Source organism: Monodon monoceros, unplaced genomic scaffold (genome assembly GCF_005190385.1).
Source record: "Monodon monoceros isolate NGI ecotype Baffin Bay Population unplaced genomic scaffold, NGI_Narwhal_1 Super_Scaffold_18, whole genome shotgun sequence".
In the NCBI taxonomy this organism is placed as follows: domain Eukaryota; kingdom Metazoa; phylum Chordata; class Mammalia; order Artiodactyla; family Monodontidae; genus Monodon; species Monodon monoceros.
Genome location: NW_021703774.1, coordinates 86,315,079 through 86,332,340, shown reverse-complemented (window position 1 = coordinate 86,332,340; position 17,262 = coordinate 86,315,079). Strand labels below are relative to the sequence as shown.

Sequence of the window (17,262 nt, the reverse complement as noted above, 5' to 3'; positions counted from 1 at the left end):
TCCTCTAAGGTAAGTGTTATTATACCCATTTAATAAGTAAGAAATCGGAGGTTTAGAAAGATAGAGAAACTTGTCTCAACACACTTAGCTAGCCAAGTGGGAGAGCTGAAAGCTGATGGTCTTTCTCTTCTGTAAATGGAATGAAAACTGCACAGCACTGAAAGAATCAGTAGCAACGTATGTAAAGCAGTTGGCATCTGTCAAATTCTCAGTAAATGGTGGCTGGAGTTGTTTGTTATTATGGGACCTACAACTTCTGAACTGTGATTCCTCCCCACTGTGACACTGTCTCCTCGACTTTGATTACACAGCGCCCTCCTGGCTCTCCTGCCCTCTGATTCAGTATTCTCTTTTCTTATGATTTGCTGGCTTTTATTGCTATGCAAAAGTAGTATTCATTCTGTGCTTTTCTTTCACTTTCTGCTTTATCCCTGGCCAATCTCACCCACTACCATTTCTTTAAACAGTACTCCCTGAGCATCCAGACGCCTCTATCCCCAATCCCTCTTCCGAGTACCAACCTCCCTCCCGCAACCAAGCAGTCAATCATTAATTAACCAGTACTTCCAATGTAGATGATCTGTAAATACAAATGTAAAGAGTGGACTGCATGGCAAATGCAAGTTTTACTTTTTGGAACTTTCTGGAGTTTGGGAGTCTTTTTCCTGAATATTTTCGACAACAGTTGGTTGAATCCATGGATGCAGAGCCCACGAATATGAAGGGCCAACTGTACTCTTAAAACATGCACTCTCAACGGCAGCATGAAAATCTTACTCTGTGCATAAACCACAGATATACATACAATATATGCACAGAGTATCCGTGGTATTGAAATTTCATGAAGAGGAACTGATTTGGAAAAGAATTTCTAAAAAGCTTCCTTAAGGAGGCAATAATGCAAAAACGTTGAGAAATACTCTCTTAAAACCACACTCTGCTGTCTCAGTGGAACCTGAAGTTCCAAAAGCACGTTACTGATGCACTACTTTATCAGTGTCATCCTTTTATCCAAAACTCACCTTGAGCCTGCATGCGTGTTCTCACCAAAGCCAAGGGGTAGCTGGCCAGCTGACCACAGGTGCTGGATAAGGCACCACATCCCAGCAGCACCACGACTCCAGGGTTTACAGAGTCTTTGGCAAAATTATCTAGCCAATGGGACTTCAAGAGCTGCCAGAGAAACAGAAAAGAAGAAAAATAATAAACAACTAACTTTACAACTGCTTTCACTCAATATGATTGTTCTCACAGCTACTCTCATCCTTATGAGACAGGACACATTTCTGCAAGATTGGGCGGCACAGCCACTGTAGGAAGCAGCAGCTCTGTAGAGAGGTGGGGAAGCCACAGGGGATTCAAAACATGAGAGGTGTGACTGGGTGCTCATCTTCTTCTAACTAAATGTGAAGATCAACAGCACACCAGACTAGGATCTAAACATTTCCTATGGTGCTTATCAATGAAAATAATATAATACTACAAACTGCATCTAATTTTGTACTTTACACATATGTTATTTCATTCAGTCCTTCTACAAAAGCTCTGAGGTGGAGCTATTCTTCTGATTTTAGAAATGAGGAAAATTAGTCTCAGTGGGGTTTTCTAAACAAGGGTGCTGAATCAAGTATATGGATCCTCAGGCTATGCTTCTTCTCTATTATCCTAGGTCTTTGTATTTCCATTAGAAGGCAATTAATTGAGAGAAATGTATAATCTACTTTTTAAATAAAAAATATCTGAAGTATTAAAATATATGCTAATATGTGGGGGAAATTATATACTAGTTTAAATATTTTAAGATAAAATGTAACTGCATACTTGGACCTTACAATTATATAACAAGAATACCTCTATAAATTTGAAAACAAAGATTATATTTAAGTGCCTTATTTAAGGTCCATTTAGTACTGTAATATGACAAGAAAAAGTCAATAAGGCTAAAGACAACCATGTCTGAACTACAAACATGAGAAAAGAGAAGTGATTCACTAGAAACTAAGCAACTATTTACACTATTAACACCAGAATGGGGGGGGGAGGTAGGAAAATGCACTTTTAAAACAATTAATTTAAAATCCTATAAAATACACAAGATCTTGTAAGTCCTCTCTGTGTGTCCCATAATCATTTTCTTCTACATCCTAGGATCCATTATCATTCCTTGCCTCTCAGATCTCACTATATTTTTTTTACTTATTTATTTTATTTATTTTTGTCTCCCCCTCTTTATTGGCTTTGTACCCCTCAATTTATGGATATTCTCAAAATTCTATCACCTTATGAAGGTTCTCTGGCAACATCAAGGTCATAACAGTGGGGTCCTGATCCAATAGGATTAGTGTCTTTATAAGAAGAAATACCAGAGAATTCATTCACTCAACTCTCTCTCCCTCTCCCTCTGGGAACATAGCAAGAAGGCAGCTGTCTGCAAGCCAGTAAGAGAGCCTCACCTCAAACCAAATCAGCCAGAACCCTGATCTTGGACTTCTAGCCTCCAGAACTGTGAAAAAGTAAATTTCTTTTGTTTAACCCTCCCAGTCTCTGGTATTTTGTTATGGTAGCCCAAACATACTAATACACTACCCAAAGCAAACTGCAAATTCAATGTAATCCCTATTCAAATTTCAATGACATTGTTTGAAGAAATAGAAAAAAAATTCAAATAGAATCTTAAGGGACCCCACCTAACCAAAATAACCTTGAAAAAGAACAAAGTTGGAGACCTCACACTTCCTGATTTCAATGTATATTACAAAGCAACAGCAATCAAGATAATGTGGTGCTAGCATAAAGACAGATACATAGAATAATGGAACAAAATAGAGAGCTCAGAAATAAATTCTTGAATACATGGGCACATGATCTTCAACAGAGGTGACAAGACCCCACATTCGGCAAAGGATAGTCTCTTCAACAAATGGTGCTGGGGGGACTTCCCTGGCAGTCCAGTGGTTAAGACTCCGTGCTTCCACTGCAGGGGGCACGGGTTCGATCCCTGGTCAGGGAACTAAGATTCCACATGCTGTGCAGTGGGGCCAAAAATTAATAAACAAAAATGGTGCTGGGAAAACTGGATACCCACAGGCAAAAGAATGAAGTTGGATCCTTATCTTACAACATATACAAAAAACTAACTCAAAATAAATCCAGGGCTGAAACATAAGACCTAATACTATAAAATTCCTAGGAGAAAACACAGGATAAAAGCTTTAGGACCTTGGCTTTGGCAACAATTTCTTGGATATGATCCCAAAAGCACAGGCAAAAAAGCAAAAATAGACAAATGGATTTCATCACCTTAAAAACTTCTGTGAAGCAAAGAAAACAACCAACAGAGTGAAAAGGTAACCTACGGAATGGGAGAATATATTTGTAAACCATATATCTGATAAGGATTTAATATCCAAAATATATAAATAACTCCTACAATTAAACAATAAAAAATAACCTAATTAAAAAATGGGCAAAGGACTTGAATAGACATTTCTCCAAAGAAGATAAATAAATGGACAATAAGCATATGAAAAGATGCTCAACATCACTTATCAGAGAAATGCAAGTCAAAAGCACAATGAGATATTGTCTCACACCTGTTAAGATGGGCACTATCAAAAAACAAAACCCAGAAACTAACAAATATTAACAAGGATGAATGAAAACGCACTGTTAGCGGGAATGAAAAATGGTGCAGCTTCTATAGAAAACAGTTTGTTCCTCAAAAAGCTCAACACAGAATTACCATATGACCCAGCAATTCTGTATACTGATAGGTATACACCCAAAGGAACTGAAAGCAGAGACTTGAAGAGAGATCAATACTTGTATCCCTTTGTCCCAAGAGGTGAAAATATCCTTGAAATTAATTCAACCCCTCAACAACTGATGGCATTCCAAGCCCCTCAACCCTATCAGCAGTTTTTGACCTTAAGACAAGCTTGGAAGGTAACATACACTTAAAACTCAAGAATGTCCCTGAGAGACTCGGCAAAATCCACAACCCACGTTGGGCAGGTTCCTTTGGCTCCCTCAATTAAAATTCAAATTGACCGTGGTCAGCCTCTTCCTAACATTAAACAATATTCTTTAAATCTTGAGACCTTAGCAGGAATTAAACCAATCACAGAGGAATACAAAACACAATACCTCATAGTCCCCTACACTAGTCTCTGTAATACACCCATTCCCCTCATTAAGAAACTCCACAAAAGAGGATGGAGATTTGTCCAAGATTTGAGGGCTATTAATAACATTGTTGCATGGCTTCCGGGAAGATGGCAGAAGAGTAAGACGCAGAGATCACCTTCCTCCCCACAGATACACCAGAAATACATCTACACGTGGAACAACTGCTACAGAACACCTACTGAAGGCTGGCAGAAGACCTCAGGCCTCCCAAAAGGCAAGAAACCCCCCACGTACCTGGGTAGAGCAAAAGAAAAAAGAATAATCAGAGACAAAAGGATAGGGACGGCACCTGCATCAGTGAGAGGGAGCTGTGAAGGAGGAAAGGTTTCCACACACTAGGAAGCCCCTTCACGGGCGGAGACTGCGGGTGGCGGAAGGGGAAAGCTTCAGGGCCGCGGAGGAGAGCACAGCCAGAGGTGCAGAGAGCAAAGCGGAGAGATTCCCGCACCGAGGATCAGAGCCGACCTGCACTCACCAGCCGGAGAGGCTTGTCTGCTCACCCGCCGGGGCGGGTGGGGCTGGGAGTTGAGGCTCGGGCTTCGGTCGGAGCGCTGGGAGAGGACTGGGGTTCACGGCGTGAACACAGCCTGCAGGGGGTTAGTGCACCACGGCTGGCCGGGAGGGAGTCCGGGGAAAAGTCTGGACCTGCCGAACAGGCAAGAGACTTTTTCTTCCCTCTGTTTCCTGGTGCGCGAGGAGAGGGCATTAAGAGCGCTGCTTAAAGGAGTTCCAGAGACAGGCGCGAGCCGCGGCTAACAGCGCGGACCCCAGAGATGGGCGGCAGACGCTAAGGCTGCTGCTGCCGCCACCAAGGGGCCTGTGTGCGAGCACAGGTCACTGTCCACACCCCTCTTCTGTGGAGCCTGTGCAGCCCGCCACTGCCAGGTTCCCGGGATCCAGGGACAACTTCCCCGGGAGAACGCACGGCACGCCTCTGGCTGGTGCAACGTCATGCTTGCCTCCGCCGCCGCAGGCCCGCCCCGCACGCCCCCCCCCCCCCCCCCGGCCTGAGGGATCCAGAGCCCCCAATCAGCGGCTCCTTTAACCCCGTCCTGTCTGAGACAAGAACAGACGCCCTCCAGCGACCTACACACAGAGGCGGGGCCAAATCCAAAGCTGAGTCCCGGGAGCTGTGCGAACAAAGAAGAGAAAGGGAAATCTCTCGAAGCTGCGGATTAAAGCTCCACAATCAACTTGATGTACCCTGCATCTGTGGAATACATGAATAGACAACGAATCATCCCAAATTAAGGAGGTGGACTTCGAGAGCAAGATTTATGATTTTTTTCCCCTTTTCCTCTTTTTGTGAGTGTGTATGTTTATGCTTCTGTGTGAGATTTTGTCTGTATAGCTTTGCTTCCACCATTTGTCCTACAGTTCTATCCGTCCGTGTTTTTTTTTTTTTTTAATTTTTTTTCTTAATAATTACTTTTTATTTTAATAATTTTATTTTACTTTATCTTCTTTCTTTTTTTCTTTCCTTACTTCCCTCCTTTAGACAACGAATCATCCCAAATTGAGGAGGTGGACTTTTAGAGCAAGATTTATGATTTTCTCCCCTTTTCCTTTTTTGTGAGTGTGTATGTGTATGCTTCTGTGTGAGATTTTGTCTGTATAGTTTTGCTTCCACCATTTGTCCTACGGTTCTACCCGTCCCTTTTTTTTTTTGTCTTAATAATTATTTTTTTACTTTAATAACTTTACTATATTTTATTTTATCTTCTTTCTTTTTTTCTTCCTTCCCTCCTTCTTCCTTCCTCCCTCCCTCCTTTATTTATTTTTCTATCTTTCTTTTCTTTCTATCTACTTATACTAATTCTTTCTTTCTATTTTTTCTCCCTTTTATTCTGAGCTGTGTGGATGAAAGACTCTTGGTGATGCAGCCAGGAGTCAGTGCTGTGCCTCTGAGGTGGCAGAGCCAACTTCAGGACACTGGTCCACAAGAGACCTCCCAGCTCCACATATCAAACGGCGAAAATCTCCCAGAGATCTCCATCTCAACACCAGCACCCAGCTTCACACAACGAATAGCAAGCTACAGTGCTGGACATCCTATGCCAAACAACTAGCAAGACAGGAACACAACCCCACCCATTATCAAAGAGGCTGCCTAAAATCATAAGAAGTCCACAGACACCGCAAAACACACCACCAGACGTGGACCTGCCCACCAGAAAGACAAGATCCAGCCTCATCCACCAGAACACAGGCACTAGTCACCTCCACCAGGAAGCCTACACAACCCACTGAACCAACCTTAGCAACTGGGGACAGACACCAAAAACAACGGGAACTACGAACCTGCAGCCTGCAAAAAGGAGACCCCAAACACAGTAAGATAAGCAAAATGAGAAGACAGAAAATAACACAGCAGATGAAGGAGCAAGATAAAAATGCACCAGACCTAACAAATGAAGAGGAAATAGGCAGTCTACCTGAAAAAGAATTCAGAATAATGATAGTAAAAATGATCCAAAAGCTTGGAAATAGAACAGACAAAATGCAAGAAACATTTAACAAGGACCTAGAAGAACTAAAGATGAAACAAACAACGATGAACAACACAATAAATGAAATTCAAAATACTCTAGATGGGATCAATAGCAGAATAACTGAGGCAGAAGAACGGATAAGTGACCTGGAAGATAAAATAGTGGAAATAACTACTGCAGAGCAGAATAAAGAAAAAAGAATGAAAAGAACTGAGGACAGTCTCAGAGACCTCTGGGACTACATTAAACACACCAACATTCGAATTATAGGGGTTCCAGAAGAAGAAGAGAAAAAGAAAGGGACTGAGAAAATATTTAAAGAGATTATAGTTGAAAACTTCCCTAATATGGGAAAGGAAATAGTTAATCAAGTCCAGGAAGCATAGAGAGTCCCATACAGGATAAATCCAAGGAGAAACGCACCAAGACACATATTAATCAAAATGTCAAAAATTAAATACAAAGAAAACATATTAAAAGCAGCAAGGGAAAAACAACAAATAACACACAAGGGAATCCCCATAAGGTTAACAGCTGATCTTTCAGCAGAAACTCTGCAAGCCAGAAGGGACTGGCAGGACATATTTAAAGTGATGAAGGAGAAAAACCTGCAACCAAGATCACTCTACCCAGCAAGGATCTCATTCAGATTTGATGGAGAAATTAAAACCTTTTCAGACAAGCAAAAGCTGATAGAGTTCAGCACCACCAAAACAGCTTTACAACAACTGCTAAAGGATCTTCTCTAGGCAAGAAGCACAAGAGAAGGAAAAGACCTACAATAACGAACCCAAAACAATTAAGAAAATGGGAATAGCAACATACATATTACAAATTACCTTAAATGTAAATGGACTAAATGCTCCCACCAAAAGACACAGATAGGCTGAATGGATACAAAAACAAGACCCATATATATGCTGTCTACAAGAGACCCACTTGAGACCTAGAGACACATACAGACTGAAAGTAAGGGGATGAAAAAAGATATTCCATGCAAGTGGAAACCAAAAGAAAGCTGGAGTAGCAATTCTCATATCAGATAAAATAGACTTTAAAATAAAGACTATTCGAAGAGACAAAGAAGGACACTATATAATGATCAAGGGATCAATCCAAGAAGAAGATATAACAATTGTAAATATTTATGCACCCGACATAGGAGCACCTCAATACATAAGGCAAATACTAACAGCCATAAAAGGGGAAATCGACAGTAACACATTCATAGTAGGGGATTTTAACACCCCACTTTCACCAATGGACAGATCATCCAAAATGAAAATAAATAAGGAAACACAAGGTTTAAATGATACATTAAACAAGATGGACTTAATTGATATTTATAGGACACTCCATCCAAAAACAACAGAATACACATTTTTCTCAAGTGCTCATGGAACATTCTCCAGAATAGATCATATCTTGGGTCACAAATCAAGCCTTGGTAAATTTAAGAAAATTGAAATTGTATCAAGTATCTTTTCTGACCACAATGCTATGAGACTAGATATCAATTACAGGAAAAGGTCTGTAAAAAATACAAACACATGGAGGCTAAACAATACACTACTTAATAATGAAGTGATCACTGAAGAAATCAAAGAGGAAATTAAAAAATACCTAGAAACAAATGACAATGGAGGCATGATGACCCAAAACCTATGGGATGCAGCAAAAGCAGTTCTAAGAGGGAAGTTTATAGCAATACAATCCTACCTTAAGAAACAGGAAACACCTCGAATAAACAACCTAACCTTGCACCTCAAGCAATTAGAGAAAGAAGAACAAAAAAACCCCAAAGTTAGCAGAAGGAAAGAAATCATAAAAATCAGATCAGAAATAAATGAAAAAGAAATGAAGGAAACGATAGCAAAGATCAATAAAACTAAAAGCTGGTTCTTGAGAAGATAAAGAAAATTGATAAACCATTAGCCAGACTCATCAAGAAAAAAAGGGAAAAGACTCAAATCAATAGAAGTAGAAATGATAAAGGAGAAGTAACAACTGACACTGCAGAAATACAAAAGATCATGAGAGATTACTACAAGCAACTCTATGCCAATAAAATGGACAACCTGGAAGAAATGGACAAATTCTTAGCAATGCACAACCTGCCAAGACTGATTCAGGAAGAAATAGAAAATATTAACACACAAATCACAAGCACTGAAATTGAAACTGTGATTAAAAATCTTCCAACAAACAAAAGCCCAGGACCAGATGGCTTCCCAGGCAAATTCTATCAAACATTTAGAGAAGAGCTAACACCTATCCTTCTCAAACTCTTCCAAAATATAGCAGAGGGAGGAACACTCCCAAACTCGTTCTATGTGGCCACCATCACCCTGGTTCCAAAACCAGACAGGGATGTCACAAAGAAAGAAAACTACAGGCCAATATCACTGATGAACATAGATGCAAAAATCCACAACAAAATACTAGCAAACAGAATCCAACAGCACATTAAAAGGATTATACACCATGATCAAGTGGGGTTTATCCCAGGAATGCAAGGATTCTTAAATATACGCAAATCAATCAACGTGATACACCATATTAACAAACTGAAGGAGGAAAACCATATGATCATCTCAATAGATGCAGAGAAAGCTTTTGACAAAATTCAACACCCATTTATGATAAAAACTGTCCAGAAAGTAGGCATACAGGGAACTTTCCTCAACATATTAAAGGCCATATATGACAAACCCACAGCCAACATCGTCCTCAATGGTGAAAAACTGAAAGCATTTCCATTAAGATCAGGAACAAGACAAGGTTGCCCACTCTCACCACTCTTATTCAACATAGTTTTGGAAGTTTGAGCCACAGCAATCAGAGAAGAAAAGGAAATAAAAGGAATCCAAATCGGAAAAGAAGAAGTAAAACTGTCACTGTTTGCAGATGACATGATACTATACATAGAAAATCCTAAAGGTGCTACCAGAAAACTACTAGAGCTAATCAATGAATTTGGTAAAGTAGCAGGATACAAAATTAATGTACAGAAATCTCTGGCATTCCTATATACTAATGATGAAAAATCTGAAAGTGAAATCAAGAAAACACTCCCATTTACCATTGCAAAAAAAGAATAAAATATCAAGGAATAAACCTACCTAAGGAGACAAAAGACCTGTATGCAGAGAATTATAAGACACTGATGAAAGAAATTAAAGATGATACAGATAGATGGAGATATATACCATGTTCTTGGATTGGAAGAATCAACATTGTGAAAATGACTCTACTACCCAAAGCAATCTACAGATTCAGTGAAATCCCTATCAAACTACCAAAGGCATTTTTCACAGAACCAGAACAAAAAATCTCACAATTTGTGTGGAAACACAAAAGACCCCGAATAGCCAAAGCAATCTTGAGAAGGAAAAACGGAGCTGGAGGAATCAGGCTCCCTAATTTTAGACTATACTACAGAGCTACAGTAATCAAGACAGTATGGTACTGGCATAAAAACAGAAAGATATATCAGTGGAACAGGATAGAAAGCCCAGAGATAAACCCACGCAAATATGGTCACCTTATCTTTGATAAAGGAGGCAGGAATGTACAGTGGAGAAAGGACAGCCTCTTCAATAAGTGGTGCTGGGAAAACTGGACAGGTGCATGTAAAAGTATGAGATTAGGTCATTCCCTAACACCATACACAAAAATAAGGTCAAAATGGATTAAAGACCTAAATGTAAGGCCAGAAACTATCAAACTCTTAGAGGAAAACATAGGCAGAACACTCTATGACATAAATCACAGCAAGATCCTTTTTGACCCACCTCCTAGGGAAATGGAAATAAAAACAAAAATAAACAAATGGGACCTAATGAAACTTCAAAGCTTTTGCACAGGAAAGGAAACCATAAACAAGACGAAAAGACAACCCTCAGAATAGGAGAAAATATTTGCAAATGAAGCAACTGATTAAACAAAGGATTAAACTCCAAAATTTATAAGCAGCTCATGCAGCTCAGTAACATAAAAACAAACAACCCAATCCAAAAATGGGCAGAAGACATAAATAGACATTTCTCCAAAGAAGATATACAGACTGCCAACAAATACATGAAAGAATACTCAAAATCATTAATCATTAGAGAAATGCAAATCTAAACTACAATGAGATATCATCTCACACCAGTCAGAATGGCCATCATCAAAAAATCTAGAAACAATAAATGCTGGAGAGGGTGTGGAGAAAAGGGAACCCTCTTGCACTGTTGGTGGGAATGTAAATTGATACAGCCACTGTGGAGAACAGTATGGAGGTTCCTTAAAAAACTACAAATAGAACTACCATATGACCCAGCAATCCCACTACTGGGCATATACCCTGAGAAAACTATAATTCAAAAAGAGTCATGTACCAAAATGTTCAGTGCAGCTCTATTTACAATAGCCCGGAGATGGAAACAACCTAAGTGTCCATCATTGGATGAATGGATAAAGAAGATGTGGCACATATATACAATGGAATATTACTCAGCCATAAAAAGAAACGAAATTGAGCTATTTGTAATGAGGTGGATGGACCTAGAGTCTGTCATACAGAGTGAAGTAAGTCAGAAAGAGAAAGACAAATACCATATGCTAACACATATATATGGAATTTAAGAAAAAAAAATGTCATGAAGAACCTAGGGGTAAGACAGGAATAAAGACACAGACCTACTAGAGAATGGACTTGAGGATATGGGGAGGGGAAGGGTGAGCTGTGACAAAGGGAGAGAGAGGCATGGACATATATACACTACCAAACGTAAGGTAGATAGCTAGTGGGAAGCAGCCGCATAGCACAGGGAGATCAGCTCGGTGCTTTGTGACCGCCTGGAGGGGTGGGATAGGGAGGGAGGGAGGGAGGGAGACGCAAGAGGGAAGAGATATGGGAACATATGTATATGTATAACTGATTCACTTTGTTATAAAGTAGAAACTAACACACCACTGTAAAACAATTATACTACAATAAAGATGTAAAAAATTAAAAAAAATTTAAAAATTAACATTGTCATCAATCATCATCCAGTTGCCCTTAACCCTCATACCCTTTTAATGGCAATACCTACAGAGAATAAATTTTTCACTATAACTGACCTCTGTAGCACCTTTTTCAGCATCTCTGTGGATTGTGAAAGTCAAATTTTATTTGCTTTCATGTGGGAAGGACAATACATCTGGACTGTCATGCCACAAGTCTAGACTAAAAGCCCTTCCTACTTTTTACAGATCCTAAAAGCAGATTTAGCAGGTGTCATTTTTCTGTAAGTGTCCATCCTTTTCAATAGGTTGATGACCTTCTTTGCTCGTCTTCCAACGGGGCAAGTGAGCAAGACAGCATCCATCTCCCCAAGCTGTTAGCAACTAAAGGTCATAAAGGTCTCTAAAGAGAAATTACAACTTATTCAAACACAGGTCAAATACCTAGGACCCTTGATCTCGGATTAAGGACTCCTTTAAGACCCTAATAGGATTCAAAGTGTCTTAAATTTCCCATAGCCACAGACCAAAAGACAACTTTAAAGATATTTCGGGCTGACTGGATACTACAGAAACTGGATACTTAATTTTTTAGTTGCCGAGCCTCTCAAAGCTTAAAGACCAGATCCTTCAGATTGGGAAGAAAACGTCTTTAGGGCTCCAGAACCTGAAAAGTGGACTCTGCAGTCCCCTGCTTTAGGACATACTAATGATTAGCTTCCCCTTTTCCACTTCATGTTCGAAAGAAGAGAAATGGCTTAGGGGTGCTCACTCAAAGGCACAGAGGTCAACACCAACACCTTGGATATTACACTCAACAATCAGACCTGTAGCCAGAGGCCTTCCTCCAGCATGAGAGCTATTTCAGCAGCAACAGCCCTTACAGCATCAACTGAGGAAATAGTTATGGGCTCTCCACTCACCATCTATGTTCCCCCATGCGGTAGGAGGCTTGCACAATTCTCATCACACTCAACACCTTCCTGCAAGCTGTCTTACCCCGCATGAAATATCATTACTGACTTCTCACACAACCCTTTCCCGCTACAACAACTTCAACCCTGCAACCCTTCTCCCTTTACTTAGTGACAAAACTCATGACTGTCTGACCCTGACTGATCAGTTATTAACCCTCAGAGCTGACTTACAAGAAACCCCTGTTGCTAACATTGAGATTTCATGGCTTACCGATGGTTCTTGTTTGAAAAACGGCAAAGGAAAATACTGTACTGGGTATGCAATCATCTGCTCCTTTGAAGTAACTGAGGCAGCTCCACTGCTGACCGCTACTTCAGCCCAGCAGGCAGAACTCCATGGTTTAACTAGAGATCGCACCCTAGCAGAAGGCAGAACTGTGAATACCTATACAGATTGTCGCTTTGCCTTTAGGGTAGCTGATGACTTTGGCATGCTTTAGAAACCAAGAGGATTCTTAACCTCAGGGGGAAGCCAGATTAAGAATGAAAATTGGGTCAATCAATTGTTGGAATCGATCCAACTTCCATCTATCCTAGCCATCATTAGGGTACCTGGGCATCCAAAATTAAATTCAGATGAAACCAAAAGAAATAACTTGGCTCATCAGGCCACAAGGACAACTGCCTTACAAGCCACCAAATCTCCTAGGAGTCATTTCCTGTGCCTCCCTGTTGCCCAATGGTCTAACCCTATGACACTGACTCCTTGAAATAACCACTGGAAATTAAAAATTCCCCCCCAACATGGGACATGACTTTCTGGGACAGGTCCATCCCAGCAATGTGAGACAAAGCAAATCTGTAAGTTGACTGGCAATGCTTTTAGAGAATGATCTTGATCAAAAGGGGGATATGTGACATAAGATGGAGTCACTTATGTCAAGGGGTTTTAAAATGAAGCTGGAAGGCCACTCAAGAGGTGGATTTATGCCTGTCTCACCAGGTGGAACCATAAACGTATGAACTGGGCCACACCACAGATAGTCCAAGAACTCTGCAAGAACACCTGCAACTTGTCACAGTAATGAACTCTTACCTCCCTCTAATGATAGCCTTAGCAATCAATCATGTTTAGTCAACTAGGTTCTGCCTTCAGCTCCAACTAAAATTCTTTGTAATGCAAACCTCCTTTCTTTACCATTTAAAACCCCTGACTTGGGCTTCCCTGGCGGCGCAGTGGGTGAGAGTCCGCCTGCCGATGCAGGGGACACGGGTTCGTGCCCTGATCCAGGAGGATCCCACATGCCGCAGAGCGGCTGGGCCTGTGAGCCATGGCCGCTGAGCCTGCGCGTCTGGAGCCTGTGCTCCTTCAACGGGAGAGGCCACAACGGTGAGAGGCCCGCGTACCGCAAAAAAAAAAAAGAAAAACCCCAGAAAACCCCTGACTTTTATTCCCTAGCAGACACTGTTCAGATTGATACGCAAATCTGTGTGTACCGAATTGCAATTCTTTGATCCCAAATAAATGCACTGTGTTTGATTATTGCCTCCTAGGTTTCTTCAGGTTGACAAGTACAAGGAATGAATCTGTACTACCCACATCAGTCTCTTGGTTTTATCAATGTTAAATTTTAACAAACCAAAGAAAATGTGCCATTTTTGCTTATTTTTCTGTCCTCAGAAAAATCCCTAATATCATCTGCTAAGCTGAACAACTGTATCTGCAATAACCTTTTTTTTAAATTGAAGTACAGTGAATTTACAATGTTTTATTAGCTTCAGGTATACAGCAAAGTGATTCAGTTATACATTCTTGTTTTCAGATTCTTTTCCATGATAGGTTATTACAAGACATTGAATATAGTTCCCTGTGCTATACAGTAGGTCCTTGTTGTTAACTATTTTATACATAGTGGTATGTATATGTTAACCCCAAACTCCTAATTTATCCCTCCCACTCCCACTATCCCCTCTGGCAACTATAAGTTTGTTTTCTATGTCTGTGAGTCTATTTCTGTTTTGTAAATAAGTTCATTTATATCATTTTTTTAGGTTCCACATATAAGTGATATCATACGATATTTGTCTTTCTGTCTCTCACATAATATGATAATCTCTAGTTCTATCCATGTTGCTGTAAATAGCATTATTTCATTCTTTTTTATGGCTGAGTAATATTCCATTGTGCATAAATACATCTTCTTTATCTATTCATCTGTTGATGGGCACTTAGGTTAACCTCCATGTCTTAGGTATTGCAAACAGTGCTGCTATGAACACTGGGGTGCATGTATCTTTTCAAATTAGAGTTTGCTCCGGATATACGCCCAGGAGTGGGATTTCTCGATCATATGGCAGTTCTATTTTAATTTGGCAAGGAACCTCACTACTGTTCTCCATAGTGGCTGTGCCAATTTACATTCTCACCAACAGTGCAGAAGGGTTCCCTTTTCTCCACACCATTATTATTCCTTTTCTCCACAGCATTTATTATTTGTAGACTTTTTAATGATGGCCATTCTGACTGGTGTGAGGTGATACCTCATTATAATTTTGATGTGCATTTCTCTAGTAGTTAGCAATATCAAGCATCTTTTCATGTGCCTGTTGGCCATCTGTATGTCTTCTTTGGAGAAATGTCTATTTAGGACTTCTACCCATTTTTTGATTGGGTTGTTCTTTTGATATTAAGCTATTTGTGTATTGTAGAAATTAATCCCTTGTTGGTAGCATCGTTTGCAAATATTTTATCCCAGTCCATAGGTTGTCTTTTTGTTTTGTTTATGGTTTCCTTTGTTGTGCAAAAGATTTTAAGTTTAATTAGGTCCCACTTGTTTATTTTTATTTCCATTACTCTCGGAAACGGGTCCAAAAAAATATTGCTGTGATTGCTGTGATTCTGCCTATGTTTTCCTCTAGGAGTTTTATAGTATCCAGTCATACATTTAGGTCTTTAATCTATTTTGATTTAATTTGTGTATATGGTGCTAGAGAAGTGAACAACTATATCTGAATGTGAGAGTGTTCTCTTCATTAATAAAAATAATTAACAGGGAAATCTAATACAAAAGTGACCACAGGCATATGGGGTCTCATATTCAAGGAACTTGAAAAGAAAGATAAAAGAACACACCCTTGAATCTACTTTTGGTCACAAACTGTTTCCTGATACATATGTACCTCTCTATATAAAGTCAAATTCTAACAATGAGAACTATTTAACTACATTTTCAGATTCAAAAGATTGCTACAAACTCACCTCATACACAGCAAGATCTATACCTGCATAAGGTATGATGCCTAATAAATTGGGAACGTAACCTTTGTAAAAAGCTCCCATGCCTTCATGTTTCAAAATCTTCTTGGCACAATCAAACATCCCAGAGTATTGTCCAGTTTTGCCTACAGCCAGCCTGGTTTTCAGAACCTGGTTATGAAAGAATATAATATTATTATTCACATCAATGCTATCATCACAGAATTCAAAAGACGTCACTTTACAAAGAACAAATATCTAGCATATATTGTCACTCAAATGACTGTCCAGTTTGTTGATGTGTTCTCTCTCACAAATTATCTCTCTTAAGGCTCTAAGACCAGAGCCAAGAAGATCCCTTTTGCTGTAAAGATGATCTGAATTAGGGCAGTAGCAGAGGAAATAGAAGATAATCTATTGACATCTTAACAAAATTGTGATGTATTAGATATGGAGGGTGGGGAAAATGGTAGTGTAAAGGATGATCCCAGTGTTTCTAGCTTGGAACTTGGGATGGGGCCGGCAGAGAAGAGGGAAGGTGATGCTATTAACTGAGATGGAGGATATAAGAGGAAGCCTAGGTATTGAGTTAGGATATTTTTTGAGGGGTGTGTGGAGTAATATGAACAATCATATTCAGATGCCTGCAAGGAAAGCTATATTAATATGCATACCACAAAGGTGAAAACTAACAGTATTTCTTAAGCTTATCAGTTATTGAAAAACGCTTTGTCATTTCAATAAAGATATCCACATCTACAATATTATTCTTGCTCTAATGCAGGAGTTGGCAAACTTTTTCTATAAAGTAAATATTTTCGTCTTTGCAGGACTGAAATACCAGGTCTCTGTTGCATATTCTTTGGTATTGCTTTTTTGTTGTTGTTGTTTTTAAACCACCTTAAAAAGGTAAAAATATGAAAACCATCCTTAGCTCAAGGGTTGTACAAAACAGTCCACAGGTCCATGGTTTGCTAACCTATGCTCTAATAAAAGGATGTCCAGTTAGGATTACCACCACCTAATCAAATTCTAAGGTTCCATTACGAACTTTATGGTACAGAAATTCTTTGGAGAGGAATGGGTGCTATAATTCTTATCAACACTATGGGAGCCAGCCTCCAAGATGGCCCCCAACTATCCCTGCCTCCTGGTATTCACACCATGTGTAGTCCCCTTCCACACTCTACCGGGGCGGTCTTTGTGACCAACAGAATAGAGCAGATGTGACCAAAGATTGCAGCTTCTATCTTGGGTGCTCTCTTCGATAACTGATTTGGAAAAACCAGCTACCATGTTGTGAGGATACTCAAGCATCCTATGGAGAGGACCCTGCAATAAGGAACTGATATCTTCAACCAACAGCCAGGGAAACCTGGCAACAAACACGTGAATAAGCTTGAAAACAGATCCATCC

At 39.8% G+C, this 17,262-nt stretch overlaps 1 protein-coding gene across 1 annotated transcript in view; it reads right to left on the bottom strand.

The window, feature by feature from the left end:
* SLC25A24 (solute carrier family 25 member 24) overlaps positions 1-17,262 on the bottom strand; it is a 58,507-nt gene that overhangs the window by 2,419 nt on the left and 38,826 nt on the right. The window contains exons 8-9 of the mRNA XM_029230728.1: positions 15,849-16,016; positions 1,023-1,173 (exon numbers count right to left, since the gene is read on the bottom strand). Of these exons, the coding sequence (XP_029086561.1) occupies positions 1,023-1,173; positions 15,849-16,016 (319 nt within the window). The remainder of the gene's footprint in view (positions 1-1,022; positions 1,174-15,848; positions 16,017-17,262) is intronic.